Source organism: Apus apus, chromosome 26 (assembly GCF_020740795.1).
Source record: "Apus apus isolate bApuApu2 chromosome 26, bApuApu2.pri.cur, whole genome shotgun sequence".
Classification (NCBI taxonomy): domain Eukaryota; kingdom Metazoa; phylum Chordata; class Aves; order Apodiformes; family Apodidae; genus Apus; species Apus apus.
The window spans coordinates 4,155,368-4,169,028 of record NC_067307.1 but is presented as its reverse complement, the minus strand read 5'-3'; the positions used below and the strand labels follow the sequence as shown (position 1 = coordinate 4,169,028).

Sequence of the window (13,661 nt, the reverse complement as noted above, 5' to 3'; positions counted from 1 at the left end):
GTCGGGTGGGCCCAGGCCGCTTCCGGCCGACGACGGCGGAAGCGCCGGTCGCCGGGGAAAACGCGGCGGGAGCGCGGCGGGACTGGGCGGCAGGTGGGACAGAGTCTGGGGGAGCCTTGAGGGTTTTGAGGGGTCCCGGAGGGTGCGGGGAGCATTTCGAGGCGTGCGGGGGCTGGGAAGGCGGGGCCCACGGGCATCCCGGGGGGCCGGAGGGTGCGGGGCGGTCGCAGGGCTGGGGGCCGGGCTCGCTTCGTCGTGACCCATTGCGGGTCGGGGCCGCTTCCGCTGCGGCTCCTGGGCGTCGGGCCCCGGGGGAGGGGGTGCTGAGTTCCCCTGGCCCGTCACCCGGCCCGCCGTGGTTCCCGCAGCCATGGGGCGCCGTAAGTCCAAGCGGAAACCGCCGCCCAAAAAGAAGATGACGGGGACACTGGAGACACAGTTCACTTGCCCCTTCTGCAACCACGAGAAGTCCTGCGACGTCAAAATGTGAGCGGGGGATGGGGGGGGAACTGCTGGGAGGGGGCTACAGCCCGGGAGGGGAGAACTGCCATGGGTCACCTGTTACAACCTGTGCCCTGCTGCCCCCAGGGATCGTGCCCGCAACACGGGGGTGATCTCCTGCACCGTCTGCCTGGAGGAGTTCCAAACACCCATCACCTGTATCCTTATTGGAACATCCTTGTCCACCTCCGATCCCCCGGACTCCCCCCTCTGCCACCCTGTTAGCACCTTAACTTCCCCCCCCACCCAAGACCTGTCAGAGCCTGTGGACGTCTACAGCGACTGGATCGACGCCTGTGAAGCTGCCAACCAGTAGTGGCCGAGGCAGCCCCTGCCCACGGCACAGCCCCAGGCCCTGGGGTGGGGGGGACCCAGCCCCCAGGGGAGGGCCCCAGACCCTGGGGGGGGGTGGTCGTGTCCCTGCCCCTGGCCCAAGGTGGGGGTCACAGCCCCACCACCCCTTCATGGCATTTTGTTAGTGTTTTCTTTACTTAATGTTTTCTACCTTTTTGTCTCCGGACACTGGGGCTCCAGCTCACATGGGGACCCAGGACATGCCTCCCACCCCGGGGAGGGGACCCCCACTCTTGAGGTGGGTCTGGGGAGAAGGCTCACCGAGCCCCACTGGGACTTGTTCCCGTCCCAGTGGTGAGGTCTGTGCCAGGGTGGGGCTGCCAGGACATGGGGAGGGGGATGCATTTGGGCTGAGCTGCCCTTGAATAAACACCCTTGTGGGGCTGGACCAGAGCTCTGTGTCCTTGTCACTGGTGGCACGGAGACATGTGGGGTCTGTGGGGATATGTGAAACAGCCCCATGGGGCCTGGGGGAATGGTCAAGCCCCCAGCAGGCCAGGAAATGCTGAGGCCCTAATGAGGATCAGCAGCCTTAATGAATCTCTTCTGGTTTCACAGCTACCCTGGGACACATTGTGACCCTTGGCCACCACCTCCTACACCCAGAGACCCTGTTACCCCCTAGGGGCCTCTTTAGGGTTGGCTTAGTTGTCGTGTTCCTGCAGGGTAGGGGGCAGGGGATGCGGTGCAGCATTTCAGGGGCTCTGTGGGGTTCACCCTGGGCTTGGCGCTGCCCTGACATGGGGACTCTGGATGTCCAGGACCATCCTTGTTCCCTTTATGGCGCCCTCAGGATGTCTGGCTGCTGAAATGTCATCTCTGTACCACTGTGTGTGTGTCCCCATCCTCCCATTCTCCATGCTTCCCTATGTCTTGGTGTCCCTCTGCCCCTGTTCCCTTTAATGTCCTACTGTCCTTCTGTGTGCTGTAGTGGCCACATGTCCTGTCCCATTTCCATGTGGTGTTGTCCCTCCCCCACACCTCGTTCTGTCCCCCCATCCCTGTGTCCCCCTGGCCCTGCGCTGTCCCCCGTTGTCCCCGGGCCAGTCCCCATGGAGGCGACAGGTTTGCATGTGGGTTTTATTGTGCCTCGGTGGCTTCACACGGGGGCAGGGGGAGGGCCATGGTGGGGCTGGGACCCCTAGCCAAGCCCCCCCAGGCTGAGCCCCCCGGCCGAGCTGGCCCCGCGGGGCCATGGGCACGGTGAGGCCGGTGCGGTGCGGCCCCGCGCGGGGCAGGGCAGTGCGGTGGCAAGCGGCCGCGGGCCGGCGGCTACTGGGAGTTGTAGAGGCCGTCGAGGCCGTCCTGGCCCAGCAGGTCGGGGCCGCCGCAGTACTTGGGGTCGTAGACCTGGCGCGGGAGCCCGTAGACTGTCATTCCCTGCTGTGAGGCACCCTTGTTGCTGCCCATCTGCAGCCCGATGGTCATTGTGTCGCAGTGCTCCATGCCCAGCGATGGCTCAAAGATCTGGCGCTTTGTCCCCGGTGCCGTCATCCCCGCCTAGGCAGGGGCAGCGCTGGGGATGTTGGCCTTGGGCTCCCCGAGAGAGGCTGAGGGGATCCCCAGTCTCCCAGGTCTCCCTCAGCCTCCTCAGGGGACATTTCAGGATGTCAGGGCCCTGGGGATGCCCCATCCTCCCCCCTGCTGCCTGTGGGGTCTCCATGACCATACCCCCCCCAGAAGAAATGTCCCCAAGTCCCTTTATCTGCCTGACCCAGGATACTGGGGTCCTCCAGGGACATCAGCATCCCTGTGTCCCCATACCTGGCTGGCCCAGCACAATGACGTCCCCAAGGGGATGGCAGTGCCCATGTTCCACCCCTCTGCCCTCCTGCTGGCACCCCTAATGCTCCTGGGGACAGTGTCCCTGTGTCCCCACCTGGCTGGCACCCTTGTTGGTGCCCATCTGGAGACTGATGGTAGCCTGGTCCAGGGGATGGTCTGTCTCCAGCTTGGGGTCATAGAGATGCCGCCGCGTCCCGTACGCTGTCATGCCCTGCTGGCTGGCGAACTTGTTGGTGCCCATCTGGGGACAGGGGAGAGGGGGGGTCATGGGGAGGGATGGGGACAGTGTTCCTGATGGCACTCACTGGCCCCAAGACACTGGAACCGCCTCTGCCTGCTCCTCCCTGTCCTCATGCCCCCCCCCCCCCCGTGTGTCCCTGTGGCACCTGGAGGCCGATGATGTTCCTGCCCTCGCGCAGCTTCTCAGGGTGGAAGCGCCGCTGCTGCTTCTCTGCATACTTCACCCCCAGCCCCACGTTGTTCCCCTTCGTCTTGGCCTGCGTGAGAACCCGGGGCTCAGGAAACGCACAGGACCTCACCCCACTGGAGCACCCAGACCCACATTTATCCCAAGTTCCCCTGGGACTGTCCCAAAACTCCCTTGGGTTCCATCCTTTTTAGGCCTCCCCTGAGACCCCAAATACTCCCCAGAGCTCCCTCAAGCCTCCAGCTTTGCCACGTTTGGCCCCTGCCACCCAGCAGGTAAGGGGATGGAATGGACCCATACATGGGTGGTGTCCTCCCAATGGGACATAGGGAGCTCCCGGGAACACCCAGTCTGCCCCCAAGGACCCCATCCCACCCCAGTGGGGTCACCTGGCTGGCAAGGGCGATGAGGGTGGACTGGACCTGCGTGTGGTTGGTGTTCTCGAAGAGGTCGTTGGCCTCGAAGATGTCGTGGGGCTTCACCCCGTAGCGTGTGATGGCCCGCAGGAAGTTCCCAATGTTCTCCAGCTGCACACAGGTGAGCTCAGAGCCCGGACCCACAACCCAACCCCCCTGCCATCCCCTAAGCACCCCCGTGGCCACACCCCCTCGGACCCCCCCCCCGTCAGAGCCCCCCCTCACCTTGTGCCAGTTCTGGACAGGTTCATTCACCTTCTGCACGGAGCCGGGCTGCAGCTTGTTGATGAGCCTGGGGTGGGGGGGGGTCAGGGCAAGAGTCACGGTCAGGGTCAGAGCAGGGGTCAGCCCTCACTGGTCAGGGTCAGCCCAGCTGAGGGCAGCGGGAGCAAGGGTTGGGGTCAAGGTTGGGCTGAGTTCCTAGAGGATGACCCCAGACACGAGCCAGGGTCAGGGGTCATGGTGGACCACACTCCCAAGGGACAGCCTGGTCCCCAGGCCAGGGTCAGGGTCAGGGGTCGTACTCGCAGAGGATGACGCCGTCCTTGAGGCCATCCATGAAGCTGTCCCCAATGCGGCGGCCAGTGGTCCCCTCGATCCAGGCACGCAGCTCCCGCTCCCGCTGCGGGTCGTACTTCTGCGCCAGCTGGGGACGGGGATGGGGGACACCGTCAGGGGGGCACAGGGGACACTATCAGCAGGATGGGGGGACTTGGGGGCACCACTGGGGGGATCCATTGGACACTGTCAGGAAGGTGCTGTCAGGTGGGAGGATGGGGGAAGGGACAGGGGGCCTGGCAGGGGTCAGATGGGAGGAAAGAGGGTCAGGTCGAGGGTGACAAATGAGCTCAGCCCCCCCCCCCTCCAGCCCCTCACCACGGTAGGGGCAGGACAGCGCCGGACCCCTAGGTCTCCCCAGTGCCTGGAGGTGGGTAGGGAGGTGTGTGGGGGTTGTTTTGGGTGCGGGGGGTCATCTACCTCTGCAAAGCAGGGAGGACTCAGGCGTCCGGGCCCCCCACCTGCCCCGCCCCCCCCGGAGGACCCAGGCGTCCGGGCCCGCCGAACCTTTGCCCATATATAGCCCCGGGCCGCGGCCGCCCGCCCGCCGCGCTCCGACGCCTTATAAGGGCTCGCGGCGGGGCCGGGGGCGGCGGGGCCCCCCCGGGCCACCCAGGTCCCCCCGGATTAACCCTTCCCTCGCCGCTACCCGCAGCCGTCAGCGTCCGGAGGGACGGGGCGGCCCCGACTCCCCACTCCCCCCGGTGGGGGGAAACTGAGGCACCGCCGGGGGGAACCCAGGCGTCCCCGGATAACGCCCCCGTCTCGGTTCCGGGGGGGATCCAGGCGTCCGGGTGCCGCCCCCCGTCCCGGTTTCCGAGGGGACCCAGGCGTCTGGGTGCCGCCCCCCCCAAGTCTCGGAGGAGACCCAGGCGTCCGGGGCAGCACCAGGGACAGCGCCAGGTCCTGCCCCCGCCCCCCGCCCGCTCCGGCCGGGTCCTGCCCCCGCCCTTGTGGTCCGGGCCACCGGGGCCTGAACCTCCCGTCCGGTCCAGCAAGGTCCCGTCCCCAGCCCCCCGGTCCGGTCCGGTCTGAGTTTGCTCTGTAGCCCGGTGCGGTTCGGCGGGTTCTGTCCTCCGTCCCGGGGCGGGGGGCTGTCGGTCCTGCCCTGTCCTGTTCGGTTCCGTTTTCCCCGGCCCGGTCCTGCCCCGTTCGGTTCTGTTTCCCCCGGTTCGGTTTGATTTTTTTCCGCCCACCTTATTCTTCACCTCGGCCGACAGCCCGTAGGCCGGCCCGCGGTTGAAGTGTGCGTTGGACATGGGCAGGGTGCAGGGGTTCGGGTCGGTCGTGTCGGGTGGGTTCCTCCCGTCCGGGTCGGTCCCGGTTCGGCTCGTCTGGGCCCCTGTCGGGTCCGGTCGGTCCCGGCGGGTCGGATCGGGTCGGTCCCTCCTGGATCGCTCGCCGCGCTCCCGAACCGGCGCCGCCGCCACTTTTAAAAGTCGGCGGAGGGCGCAGAGCCCCCCCGGGCCGGGGCCGTCGCCAACCAATCCCCGCCACCCGCCGAGTTGATGTCACCGCGGGGCGGGTGGTGGCGTCATTTTTTCCACATTTAGTGGGGGGATTCCGGGGGGGGGACAGGGGAGCCCCATGCCGCCCCCCATCCTCTCAGCTCCCCTTCATCCCTTCCCTGTCTTCCCCTATCTCCCGCCCTTCTCTCATCCCCGACCTCCCCCTCCCTCTGCCCGTTCTTGTTCCTCTCTCCCTCCCTCCTGTCCCTTTGTCCATCCCTCTACCCCCCTGACCCCTCCCGTCTGACCCTCTTGTCCTTCTGTCCATTCCTCCTGTCCCTCTGCCTTCCCCTGAGTCCCTTTCTTCTTCCCGCTACCCCCGCTGTCCTTCCCCCAGACGCCTGAGTCCCCCCAGTCCCGGGGTGAGTGATGGGGGAGGGGCGGTCCGGACGCCCGGGTCCTCTCGGTGCCGTCAGCGGATCGGACTCCGCCGGCCCGGGGGGGGAGGGGCAGCTCGTCACGGGCGGGGAATGCGGCACCCCCCCCTTCCCCGGGACCGCGGTCCGGGGGACCCAGGCGTCCGGGTCCTGCCTCCGCCGCCCCGCGGGGACCCGGCCTGGGTGGGAGGGGGTGTCGCTGTCCCGCCTCGTCGGAAGGCAGCGCTCGGGGCCCGTCGGGAGACCCAGGCGTCTCTGGGGAGACGCAGGTATCCGGGGGGGACACCCAGGGGTCCGGGGCGCTCCCTCCCCACCCTGCCCGGAGCTGCCGTTCCCATTCAGCGCAGCCGCTGCATCTCTGACGTCACAATGTCCCGTGTGACGTCACCGGCAGCCCCGGGCTCTGGCACCGCCGCTCTGCCCCAGTCCTGACGTAATCGCGTGCCTGCGGCTCTGACGTCACCGGGTAACCCCGGCTCGGAGCTCACCCGAGGGGCCCGTTCTGACGTCACGGGGAACCCCTTCGAGCCCCACCCCCCGAGCCGCCCGGGCTCCGCCCCCAGGCTGGATGCGAGCAGGGATTGGCTGCGCCGCAGGCCTCGCCCCGTGACCCGGAAGCGCTGGCCCGCGGGGTCGCGGCAGATGGCGGCGCCCGTCGGTGCGACCAGGCCGGGGACCCCGTTTCCAGCTCTCACCTCTGACCCGCCCGCGCTGACGTCATGAGGCTGCCCTGGGTCCGCGCGCTGCCGCGGGGGCTCTGGGGGGCCTGGGGGTGCCCGCAGGTGAGGGGGGGCCGGGACAGGGGCACGGGGGGGCCGGGGGACTCCGGGAGAGGGGGATCACAGGGGATCACGATGGGGCCAGGGCTGGGGTCATGGCGGGCGGGAGATGGGCTGGGGGACACCGTGGGGGGGGTGGGGGCCGGGGGGCACGCGGGGGATGCTGTGGGAGATGCGGGACACGAAGGGACATGATCACCGTGGGGATGGGGTGGCCGGGGGGCACCTGCAGAGCTGTGGGGACGCGGGGGTGCCTGGGCCGGGCGGCAGCGCGGACCCCTTGGGCCCCTTGCTCCCTCTGCACCCCCAGCCTCACTCCTGTCTCTTCCCAGGTCACCCGGAGCCTGTCCCACCACGGCGGTCGCCCAGCGGGGGAGCCGGCAGGGCAGGCCTGGGGGGACACTGCGGGGGACTCCTCGGGGGGTCCCTCAGAGGACACCTCGGGGACCCCGGCCTGGCGCAGCACCCCCCGCGGGGCGCATGACGAGGGCCGGGGCTCCGAGGGCCGGGGCTCCGAGGGCCGGGGTCCCGCAGCCTTCGCGGCCGCGCTGTCGGCGCTGGAGCAGGCGCCGGGGCGGCGCGTGGGGCGGCTGGAGCTGGTGGAGGCGGCGCTGGCGGCCATGCCGGCGCTGGGGGTGGCGCGGCAGCGCGAGGCCTATCACCGGCTGCTGCGGCTGCTGCCCCGCGGGCCCTGGGTGCCCCGCGGGCCCCTCCAGCGCCTGCTGGCCCCCTTCCCCCGGCAGCAGGAGTGTGGCCTCCAGATCCTGGAGCAGATGGAGCGATACGGTGGGTGCGGGCACGGGGAGGGGTGCCAGCCGCCAGGGAGGGGGTCTGGATGCCTGGATCCTGTGGGGAGGAGGTGCATGTTCAGCTGGGGAGGGGGTCCAGACACCTGGGTCCCCGTGCAGGCGTGATGCCGGACGCGGAGACGCGGTTTCTGCTCCTGGGGGTCTTCGGGCCCCGCAGCCGCCCTGTCCGCAAGTGCCAGCGGATGCTGTACTGGCTGCCGCGGCTGCGCCACGTGGATCCCTACCCCCTGCCCCCCCAGCTGCCCCCCCCCGGCCTGGCTGCTGCCCGCCTGGGCCTGCACCGCATCGCCAACGACCCCGACGCCCGTGTCACTGTCTATCAGGTGGGACATGGGGATGGGGACACTGGGGGTCAGGGAGGGATGCAGGGATGGGCAGTGGACTGATACCACAGGCTGCCAGATAGGATGGGTTGTGGGTGAGGGCACAGGGACAGGAACCCAGCCTCACCTTCAGCAGGGTGTGACGTGGGGACATGGAGCTGGGGTGGGATGAGGATGCAGAGGGGCTCCTGCTTTCACTGTGGCTGTGCCACAGAGGAGTCCCTGTGTCCCCTGGTCATTAAGTGGCAGCTGGTGACAACCATCTCTCTCCTGCAGCGGCCAGTGCCAGACGAGGGGCATGACGAGGGCTCTGTCCAGCCCTACATTGTGGGTGAGCACCGGGGAACATTCTGGGAGGTGTCTGGGGTGGGGACCCACATGTCTGGGGGATCACCAGCATGTGGGCAGACCTGGTGCCTGAGACTGGGGACCCTGTGGGAAGGACCCGGGTGTTCAGGGGAGCCCTATGGTGTTGGGTCCCCAGTGTTGGGCTTCCTTGTGTGGGGTCCCCAGCTGCCTCCCACACCCCACAGGTGCCCAGAGCCCAGAGCAGCAGGAGCTGCTGGCCCGGCACGGCCCAACACGGCCTGTCTTTGTGGAGGGGCCGTTCCCCCTCTGGCTGCGCAGCACCCGGCTGAGCTACTATGTACTGCGGGGGGACCCCCTGCCCCCCCACCTGCGGGTGAGCCAATGGGCCCCGGGGTTCAGGAGGGGATGGGATAAAACCTCTTGTTCCTTGGGAGGAGAACGAAGGGGAGGGGGAGCATGGTGATGGGGGGGGGTGGGATGGGCTACCCATGGCCACAGTGGGGTTCCCTGGCCCAAGATGGGAGGAAACAGGGCCCCCATAGCCCAGCAGAGGTCAAAAGGGTCCCTCATGGCACCAGAGGGGAGTTCTGTCCCAGGATGGGTGGGAGGAGACCCCTTGTCCTCACCAGGAGGACCCCCCAGACCCCGAGCGCAGCCTGTACTACCCCCTGCAACTCGACCTGGACCTGGAGCGTGGCCCCTGGGATGACGACGACTTTGATGTGGAAGAGGGTAAGGCAGGAGGGTGAGGGTGGGGGCAGGGGTGAGGGGCCCCCCTGTCCCCCCTGTCCCCTTGACCCGTGCCCCACAGTGGAGGAGGGCCCCGTTTTTGCCTTGTGCATGGCGGGGTCAGGCGACCGGCACACACTGGGACAGTGGATCGCAGCGCTGCAGGAGCAGAACCCCGTCCTGGGCCGCACCCCTGTCATCTTCCGCCTCCAGGATGGGGACCCCCCGGCTGGCACCCCCGTGGGCCCTGCGGCCCCCTGCCTGGGGACGGGCCCCTCCCCACCCGCTGTGCTGGAGCCCCCTGACCCACCACGGGGGCACGGCACTGGGGGGGATGTTGCCAGGCCCGGGAGCCATGGGGGGCCGGACGTGCCCCCCACATTTCTGGGGGAATAAAGGAGTTGTCTCTGCTGGAGAGGAGTGTCTGTTGTGGGGGTCCTGGGGGGCCGCAGCTGGGGGCACATGGGATGGGGGGGTACGGAGGGGCTGGGGGCATAGCGGGGTGGGGGGTGTCAGGAACCGGCCCGAAGGGGAGGGCAGAGGCGCGGGCACGGCTGCCCCGGCGGCGTCAGGCAGGGCGGAAGTGCGCGCATGCGCATCGCGCCCACCTGCCTTCATAAAAGGGCGGAAGTGGGCGCCATGGCAGCGTCATCAGAGCGCGCCGCGGCGCGGGTGGCGGGCCCGGCATGAGTGCGGCCGAGCGGGGACCGGGCGCGGGGGGCGGCGATGGCGGCGGCCCCGGCCCCGGCCCCGGGCGAGGCCCCGCGGCGGAGCCGGGCGGCGGGCGGAAGGCGCGAGGGAGGCCGCGGCTGACGGAGTCGGACCGGGCGCGGCGACGGCTGGAGTCGCGAAAGAAGTACGACGTGCGGCGGGTGTATCTGGGCGAGGCACACGGGCCCTGGACCGACCTGCGCCGCCGCAGCGGCTGGAGCGATGCCAAGCTGGCCGCCTACCTGCTGGGGCTGGAGCGGGGGCAGCGTGCCGGGCGGCGCGGGTGAGCGGGGCCGGGAAGAACTGGGGGACTCGGAGGATCGGGGGAGAACGGCAGACTGGGCGGAATCAGGGGTGAACGAGGGCTGGGGGAACCAGGGGGGCTCAGGGGCACTGGGGGAGAATGCGGGAATCAGGGGTGAACGGGGGTGGCTGGGAGCGACTGATGGGCTGGGGGGAACCAGGGTACCGGGGGGCTTGGGAGCCCCTTCCGTTCCTGCAGCTCTCGGAGGGATGACTCCCCCGCGGCCAGGGGCGCCCCCTGTTTGTCCCCAGGCCACCGCCCCTCTCTCCGCAGGAAGCCGTGGGAGCAGCTCCCTAAAAAGCCCAAATGGAAGAAAAGTGAGTGCTGGGGGAGGAGAGGGCGGGGTGTGGGGTCTGCCCTTACCAGTGGGGGCTCAGGTGGTGCTGGGGGCAGGGCTGAAGTGGAGGTGCAGGGGGCTGGGGGTGGCGGGGGTCCTGGGGGGTGGTGGGTGTGGTGCGGGGGGTTCCAGGCTGCCAGCAGCCCTCCCCCAGGGCGGCGGCGCAACGTGAACTGCCTGCGGCACGCGGTGATCTGGTACGAGGACCACCGGCAGCGCTGCCCCTACGAGCCACGGCTGGCGGAGCTGGACCCCTCGGTGGGGCTCTACACCACGGCGGTCTGGCAGTGCGAGCGCGGGCACCGCTACTTCCAGGACCTGCACTCGCCGCTGCGGCCGCTCAGCGACTCTGACGGGGACAGCGATGATGGTGCGTGGGGGGCTGTGGGTGGTTTGTGGGGAACCCAAACCTTAGGGTGCACCTTAGGGGCACCTGGCATCTGGGTGGGGGGTCAAGGAGGCTCCTTTGGGGCTCAGTGGGTTTTTTGGGGTGAGGTCACTCGTGTGGGGACCCTTTGGGCATTCCCCTAAATCTTCTCTTTCCTACAGCAGCAGCTCCTGGTAGCTCCTCCTCGGGTGGCTGCAGCTCAGGCTCGGATACTGCACCCGGAGGGGGCCTGTCGACACCAGGGGAGGTGGCAATGACCCCCCCTGTGGGTCCAGGTCCCCCCGAGAGCGCTGCAGAGGGGCGGGGGGCATCACTGGAGGCTGTGGTCTGCGTCCCACTGCCGCTACCCCTGCGGCTGGGTGCAGGGCGGGAGGTGCTGGCTGAAGGGGGGTCCCCTGCCCTCCTGCAGGGCCCCCCCCTGCTTATCCTGGCCAGCCCCAGCTATGATGTGCTGGGGGGGCTGCAGCTGGACGTGGGAGGGGATGAGGTGCCCTGTGCTCTGCTGGAGGAGGATGGTGCCTTCCCCCCACCCCTTTTGGACCCCCATCTCCCTAAGACAGGTATGGGGGTCACGAAGAGGAGAGGGATTGGGGTGTTGGGACCTCAGGTGGTGGGGGATTGGGGTGCTGGGGGGGCCAGGTGGGGTTGGGGTCCGGAATCAGGAGGTCGGGGTGCGAAGGGGGGTCAGGTGCTGGGGCAGCTGTGCCTCACTTGTCACACTGATGGCAGAGGAGGACGAGGTGCTGGGACTGAAGCAGGAGGAGGTGCCCCTCCATTCTGCCGAGCCCCCCTCGCAGCCTGCCCCAGAGCCCCTGCAGGAGCTCGCCCCGCTCGCCGTGGCTGAGGACACTGACAGTGGTGACATGTCTGCCATCATCTATGAGATCCCCAAAGAGCCCGAGAGGTGAGGGGGAGGATGATTTAGGTCCCGGGAGGGGGTGATGGAGTTTGGGGTGTCCCTGGGGCCTCATGGTACTGTGGGGTTATTTGGGAGTTTCTGCAAGGTTCTTTTATTATTTGGGCATGTGAAGAGAGGGTCAGGGGTGGGAAGGACCTAGGGGAGTATAAGGACTTTAGGGGCTGGGGTAGGGGGTGTTGTAGGAATTGAGGTTCTTTTAGGGCTGGGAGAGGTGCTAAGGTTATGGAAGAAAACATGATGGGAGGCTGTGGAGGCCTTTGGAGGAGTGGGGGCTTTTCTGGGGGGCGGGGGGCAGCAGCCTGGGACAGTTCCCAAGTACCAGGGCGGACTTTTTTTGAGGAGAAGCTGTATATGATTTGTGGAGGGGTATGGGAATCCTCAGGCCCCCCCCGGCTGTGATCTCGACCCTCCCTGCACAGGCGGCGGAGCCGGCGGGGCCGTGTGCCCCCCCCCGACCCTGAGGAGCCCCCGGAGCCCTTCACCTGCCCCTATGTGGGCTGTGGGCAGGTCTATGTTGCTCTCAGCAGCTTTCAGGTATGTTCCCCCTAGGCTCCCCGTGGTCCCTCTTGGCCCCCCGCTCCTCACTGCCTTCCCCCCGCCAGAACCACGTCAACCTGGTGCACCGCAAGGGCCGGACCCAGCAGTGCCCCCAGCCCGGCTGTGGGAAGAGATTTTACTTGGCCAACCACCTGCGGCGGCACATGGTCATCCATTCAGGTGAGCCCCTCGTGTTGCCCCAGCATCCCCAATCCTTCCCCCCCGCCCCCGACACCTCCCACCCCACAGTGTCTCCCCTGTGTCCCCCTCCCCAGGTGTGCGGGAGTTCACCTGCGAGACCTGCGGGAAATCCTTCAAACGCAAGAACCATCTGGAGGTTCACAAACGGACACACACTGGGGAGACCCCCCTGCAGTGAGTGAGGGAGAGGAGGTGGCACCGGGGAGACCCTCTGGGGGACAGGGAGGGTGTTGAGGGGGGTGCAGCGGGGTCAGTGATGCAGTTCGTATTGCCCCCCCAGGTGTGACATCTGCGGGTACCGCTGCCGCCAACGTGCCTCCCTGACATGGCACATGAGGCGACATGGGGGTCCCGGGCTGCGCCCCTTCCCCTGCGAGCGCTGTGGGAGGCGCTTTGAGCGCCCTGAAGGCCTCAAGTTCCATGCCCTCAAGAGCCACCCCGAGCCCCGTGGCACATAGGAGGGACTCCTGCCCCTGCATCTCCCCAGTTTCCCTGGGCTGCCTCACAGCAGGTGGAGGGGAAGAAGGACACCTGGGGGTCCTGTCCCCAACACCGGGCACCCTGAACTCAGTGCACTTGGTGGACTCTGGCCCCTGCCCAGCCCTGGGAGACCACCCCCTCCCAGGACCATCCCCCATTACCCTGGTTCCCCCCTCCTCCCCTTTATTTATTTCCTGAGTCTCAATTGTCACCCCCACCCCTTCCCCTGGGACAGGTGGGTCTGGAGGGGGTAGTGGGGACCCTGTTTGTGTCGGGGGCATGTCGGGCCTCCACACCCGCCGGGGCTCCTCGACCCCCCAAGGCCCATTAAAGCCATGGGTTTTATTTGCTGCCTTCTGGTCTGCTGGGAGGGCTTGGGGGGCCCGGTGGGCGCGGGGGGCCCCGGTTACCCCCCAGCCCGGGGGCGTGGCCCCGGTGGACGTTCGCTCCCCATTGGCCGATGGGGAACCGGGGGCGGGGTCACGGACCCGCCCCGGCGCTGTCCGCGGTGCTGATCGGGCAGCGACCCCGCCCTGCCCGGAGCCCCCGGCTCCGCCGCCGTGGGGGCCTCGTTGCGCCTCCCCTGTCCTTCCTCCTCCTCCTCGTCCTTCATCACTCCCTTCCTTCCTTCAACACCCCCTCCCCCACCCCCTTTATCAACCCCCTATCCTCCTCCTCCACCTCCTTGATCACACCCCCCCCCCCCCCCGCCACTTTCTCCCCCATCACACACTGCCCCCCCACCCCGTCCTTCACCTTCCTCCTCCTCCTCCCCAGATCACGTGGACGGGGGTGGGGGCTATAGGCGGTGTCTATAGGGGTCTCGGGGGGCGCCGGCCGCTCGGCAGCCAATGGGCTCTGCTGCAGCGAGCGGTGGGGGGCCGGTCCATTTTGGGGTGTTGGGGGGGC

The 13,661-nt window shown here is 68.4% G+C and overlaps 4 protein-coding genes across 10 annotated transcripts; 3 read left to right on the top strand and 1 right to left on the bottom strand.

The window, feature by feature from the left end:
* Positions 1-3: 3 nt before the first annotated feature.
* Positions 4-1,248, top strand: ELOF1 (elongation factor 1). The gene is made up of 4 exons (XM_051640743.1): positions 4-93; positions 369-486; positions 589-659; positions 753-1,248. The coding sequence occupies exons 2-4, from the start codon at positions 371-373 to the stop codon at positions 815-817; spliced, it is 252 nt and encodes an 83-aa protein (XP_051496703.1). The 5' UTR covers positions 4-93; positions 369-370; the 3' UTR covers positions 818-1,248.
* A 673-nt stretch (positions 1,249-1,921) lies between these two features.
* CNN1 (calponin 1) lies at positions 1,922-5,462 on the bottom strand. Of its 3 annotated transcripts, none has more exons than XM_051640724.1 (7): positions 5,238-5,462; positions 4,008-4,129; positions 3,709-3,775; positions 3,457-3,594; positions 3,027-3,137; positions 2,735-2,881; positions 1,922-2,355 (listed from the first exon to the last, which is right to left on the bottom strand). In XM_051640724.1, the coding sequence occupies exons 1-7, from the start codon at positions 5,298-5,300 to the stop codon at positions 2,128-2,130; spliced, it is 876 nt and encodes a 291-aa protein (XP_051496684.1). In that variant the 5' UTR covers positions 5,301-5,462; the 3' UTR covers positions 1,922-2,127. The 3 variants fall into 3 exon arrangements, with proteins under 3 accessions (XP_051496684.1, XP_051496687.1, XP_051496686.1); XM_051640727.1 differs by having other exon boundaries at positions 2,735-2,761; XM_051640726.1 differs by having other exon boundaries at positions 3,490-3,594.
* A 1,082-nt stretch (positions 5,463-6,544) lies between these two features.
* ECSIT (ECSIT signaling integrator) lies at positions 6,545-9,290 on the top strand. The gene is made up of 7 exons (XM_051640674.1): positions 6,545-6,708; positions 7,038-7,491; positions 7,614-7,837; positions 8,114-8,168; positions 8,371-8,519; positions 8,776-8,878; positions 8,958-9,290. The coding sequence occupies exons 1-7, from the start codon at positions 6,646-6,648 to the stop codon at positions 9,269-9,271; spliced, it is 1,362 nt and encodes a 453-aa protein (XP_051496634.1). The 5' UTR covers positions 6,545-6,645; the 3' UTR covers positions 9,272-9,290.
* Positions 9,291-9,552: 262 nt separating this feature from the next.
* ZNF653 (zinc finger protein 653) lies at positions 9,553-13,097 on the top strand. 5 transcript variants are annotated; one of them, XM_051640638.1, is made up of 9 exons: positions 9,553-9,731; positions 10,164-10,207; positions 10,382-10,597; positions 10,777-11,175; positions 11,345-11,519; positions 11,954-12,068; positions 12,137-12,251; positions 12,347-12,446; positions 12,553-13,097. In XM_051640638.1, the coding sequence occupies exons 1-9, from the start codon at positions 9,562-9,564 to the stop codon at positions 12,728-12,730; spliced, it is 1,512 nt and encodes a 503-aa protein (XP_051496598.1). In that variant the 5' UTR covers positions 9,553-9,561; the 3' UTR covers positions 12,731-13,097. The 5 variants fall into 5 exon arrangements, with proteins under 5 accessions (XP_051496598.1, XP_051496597.1, XP_051496596.1 ...); XM_051640637.1 differs by having other exon boundaries at positions 9,553-9,869; XM_051640636.1 differs by having other exon boundaries at positions 9,553-9,869; positions 10,119-10,207; positions 10,780-11,175.
* The last annotated feature ends 564 nt before the right edge of the window (positions 13,098-13,661 follow it).

Excerpts from the sequence above, each read along its gene's own strand:
- ELOF1 (XM_051640743.1), top strand. The coding sequence starts at position 371 with ATGGGGCGCCGTAAGTCCAAGCGGAAACCGCCGCCCAAAAAGAAGATG. Across the intron at positions 487-588 it reads AAGTCCTGCGACGTCAAAAT|GGATCGTGCCCGCAACACGG; the intron begins GTGAGCGGGGGA and ends TGCTGCCCCCAG. Across the intron at positions 660-752 it reads GTTCCAAACACCCATCACCT|ACCTGTCAGAGCCTGTGGAC; the intron begins GTATCCTTATTG and ends CCCCCACCCAAG.
- CNN1 (XM_051640724.1), bottom strand. The coding sequence starts at position 5,300 with ATGTCCAACGCACACTTCAACCGCGGGCCGGCCTACGGGCTGTCGGCC. Across the intron at positions 2,882-3,026 it reads GGAACATCATCGGCCTCCAG|ATGGGCACCAACAAGTTCGC; the intron begins GTGCCACAGGGA and ends CCCTGTCCCCAG. Across the intron at positions 2,356-2,734 it reads CCAACAAGGGTGCCAGCCAG|GCGGGGATGACGGCACCGGG; the intron begins GTGGGGACACAG and ends GCCCCTGCCTAG.
- ECSIT (XM_051640674.1), top strand. The coding sequence starts at position 6,646 with ATGAGGCTGCCCTGGGTCCGCGCGCTGCCGCGGGGGCTCTGGGGGGCC. Across the intron at positions 7,492-7,613 it reads GGAGCAGATGGAGCGATACG|GCGTGATGCCGGACGCGGAG; the intron begins GTGGGTGCGGGC and ends GTCCCCGTGCAG. Across the intron at positions 8,879-8,957 it reads CGACTTTGATGTGGAAGAGG|TGGAGGAGGGCCCCGTTTTT; the intron begins GTAAGGCAGGAG and ends CGTGCCCCACAG.
- ZNF653 (XM_051640635.1), top strand. The coding sequence starts at position 9,562 with ATGAGTGCGGCCGAGCGGGGACCGGGCGCGGGGGGCGGCGATGGCGGC. Across the intron at positions 9,870-10,118 it reads CAGCGTGCCGGGCGGCGCGG|GGGCGCCCCCTGTTTGTCCC; the intron begins GTGAGCGGGGCC and ends CCCCGCGGCCAG. Across the intron at positions 10,208-10,381 it reads AAAGCCCAAATGGAAGAAAA|GGCGGCGGCGCAACGTGAAC; the intron begins GTGAGTGCTGGG and ends GCCCTCCCCCAG.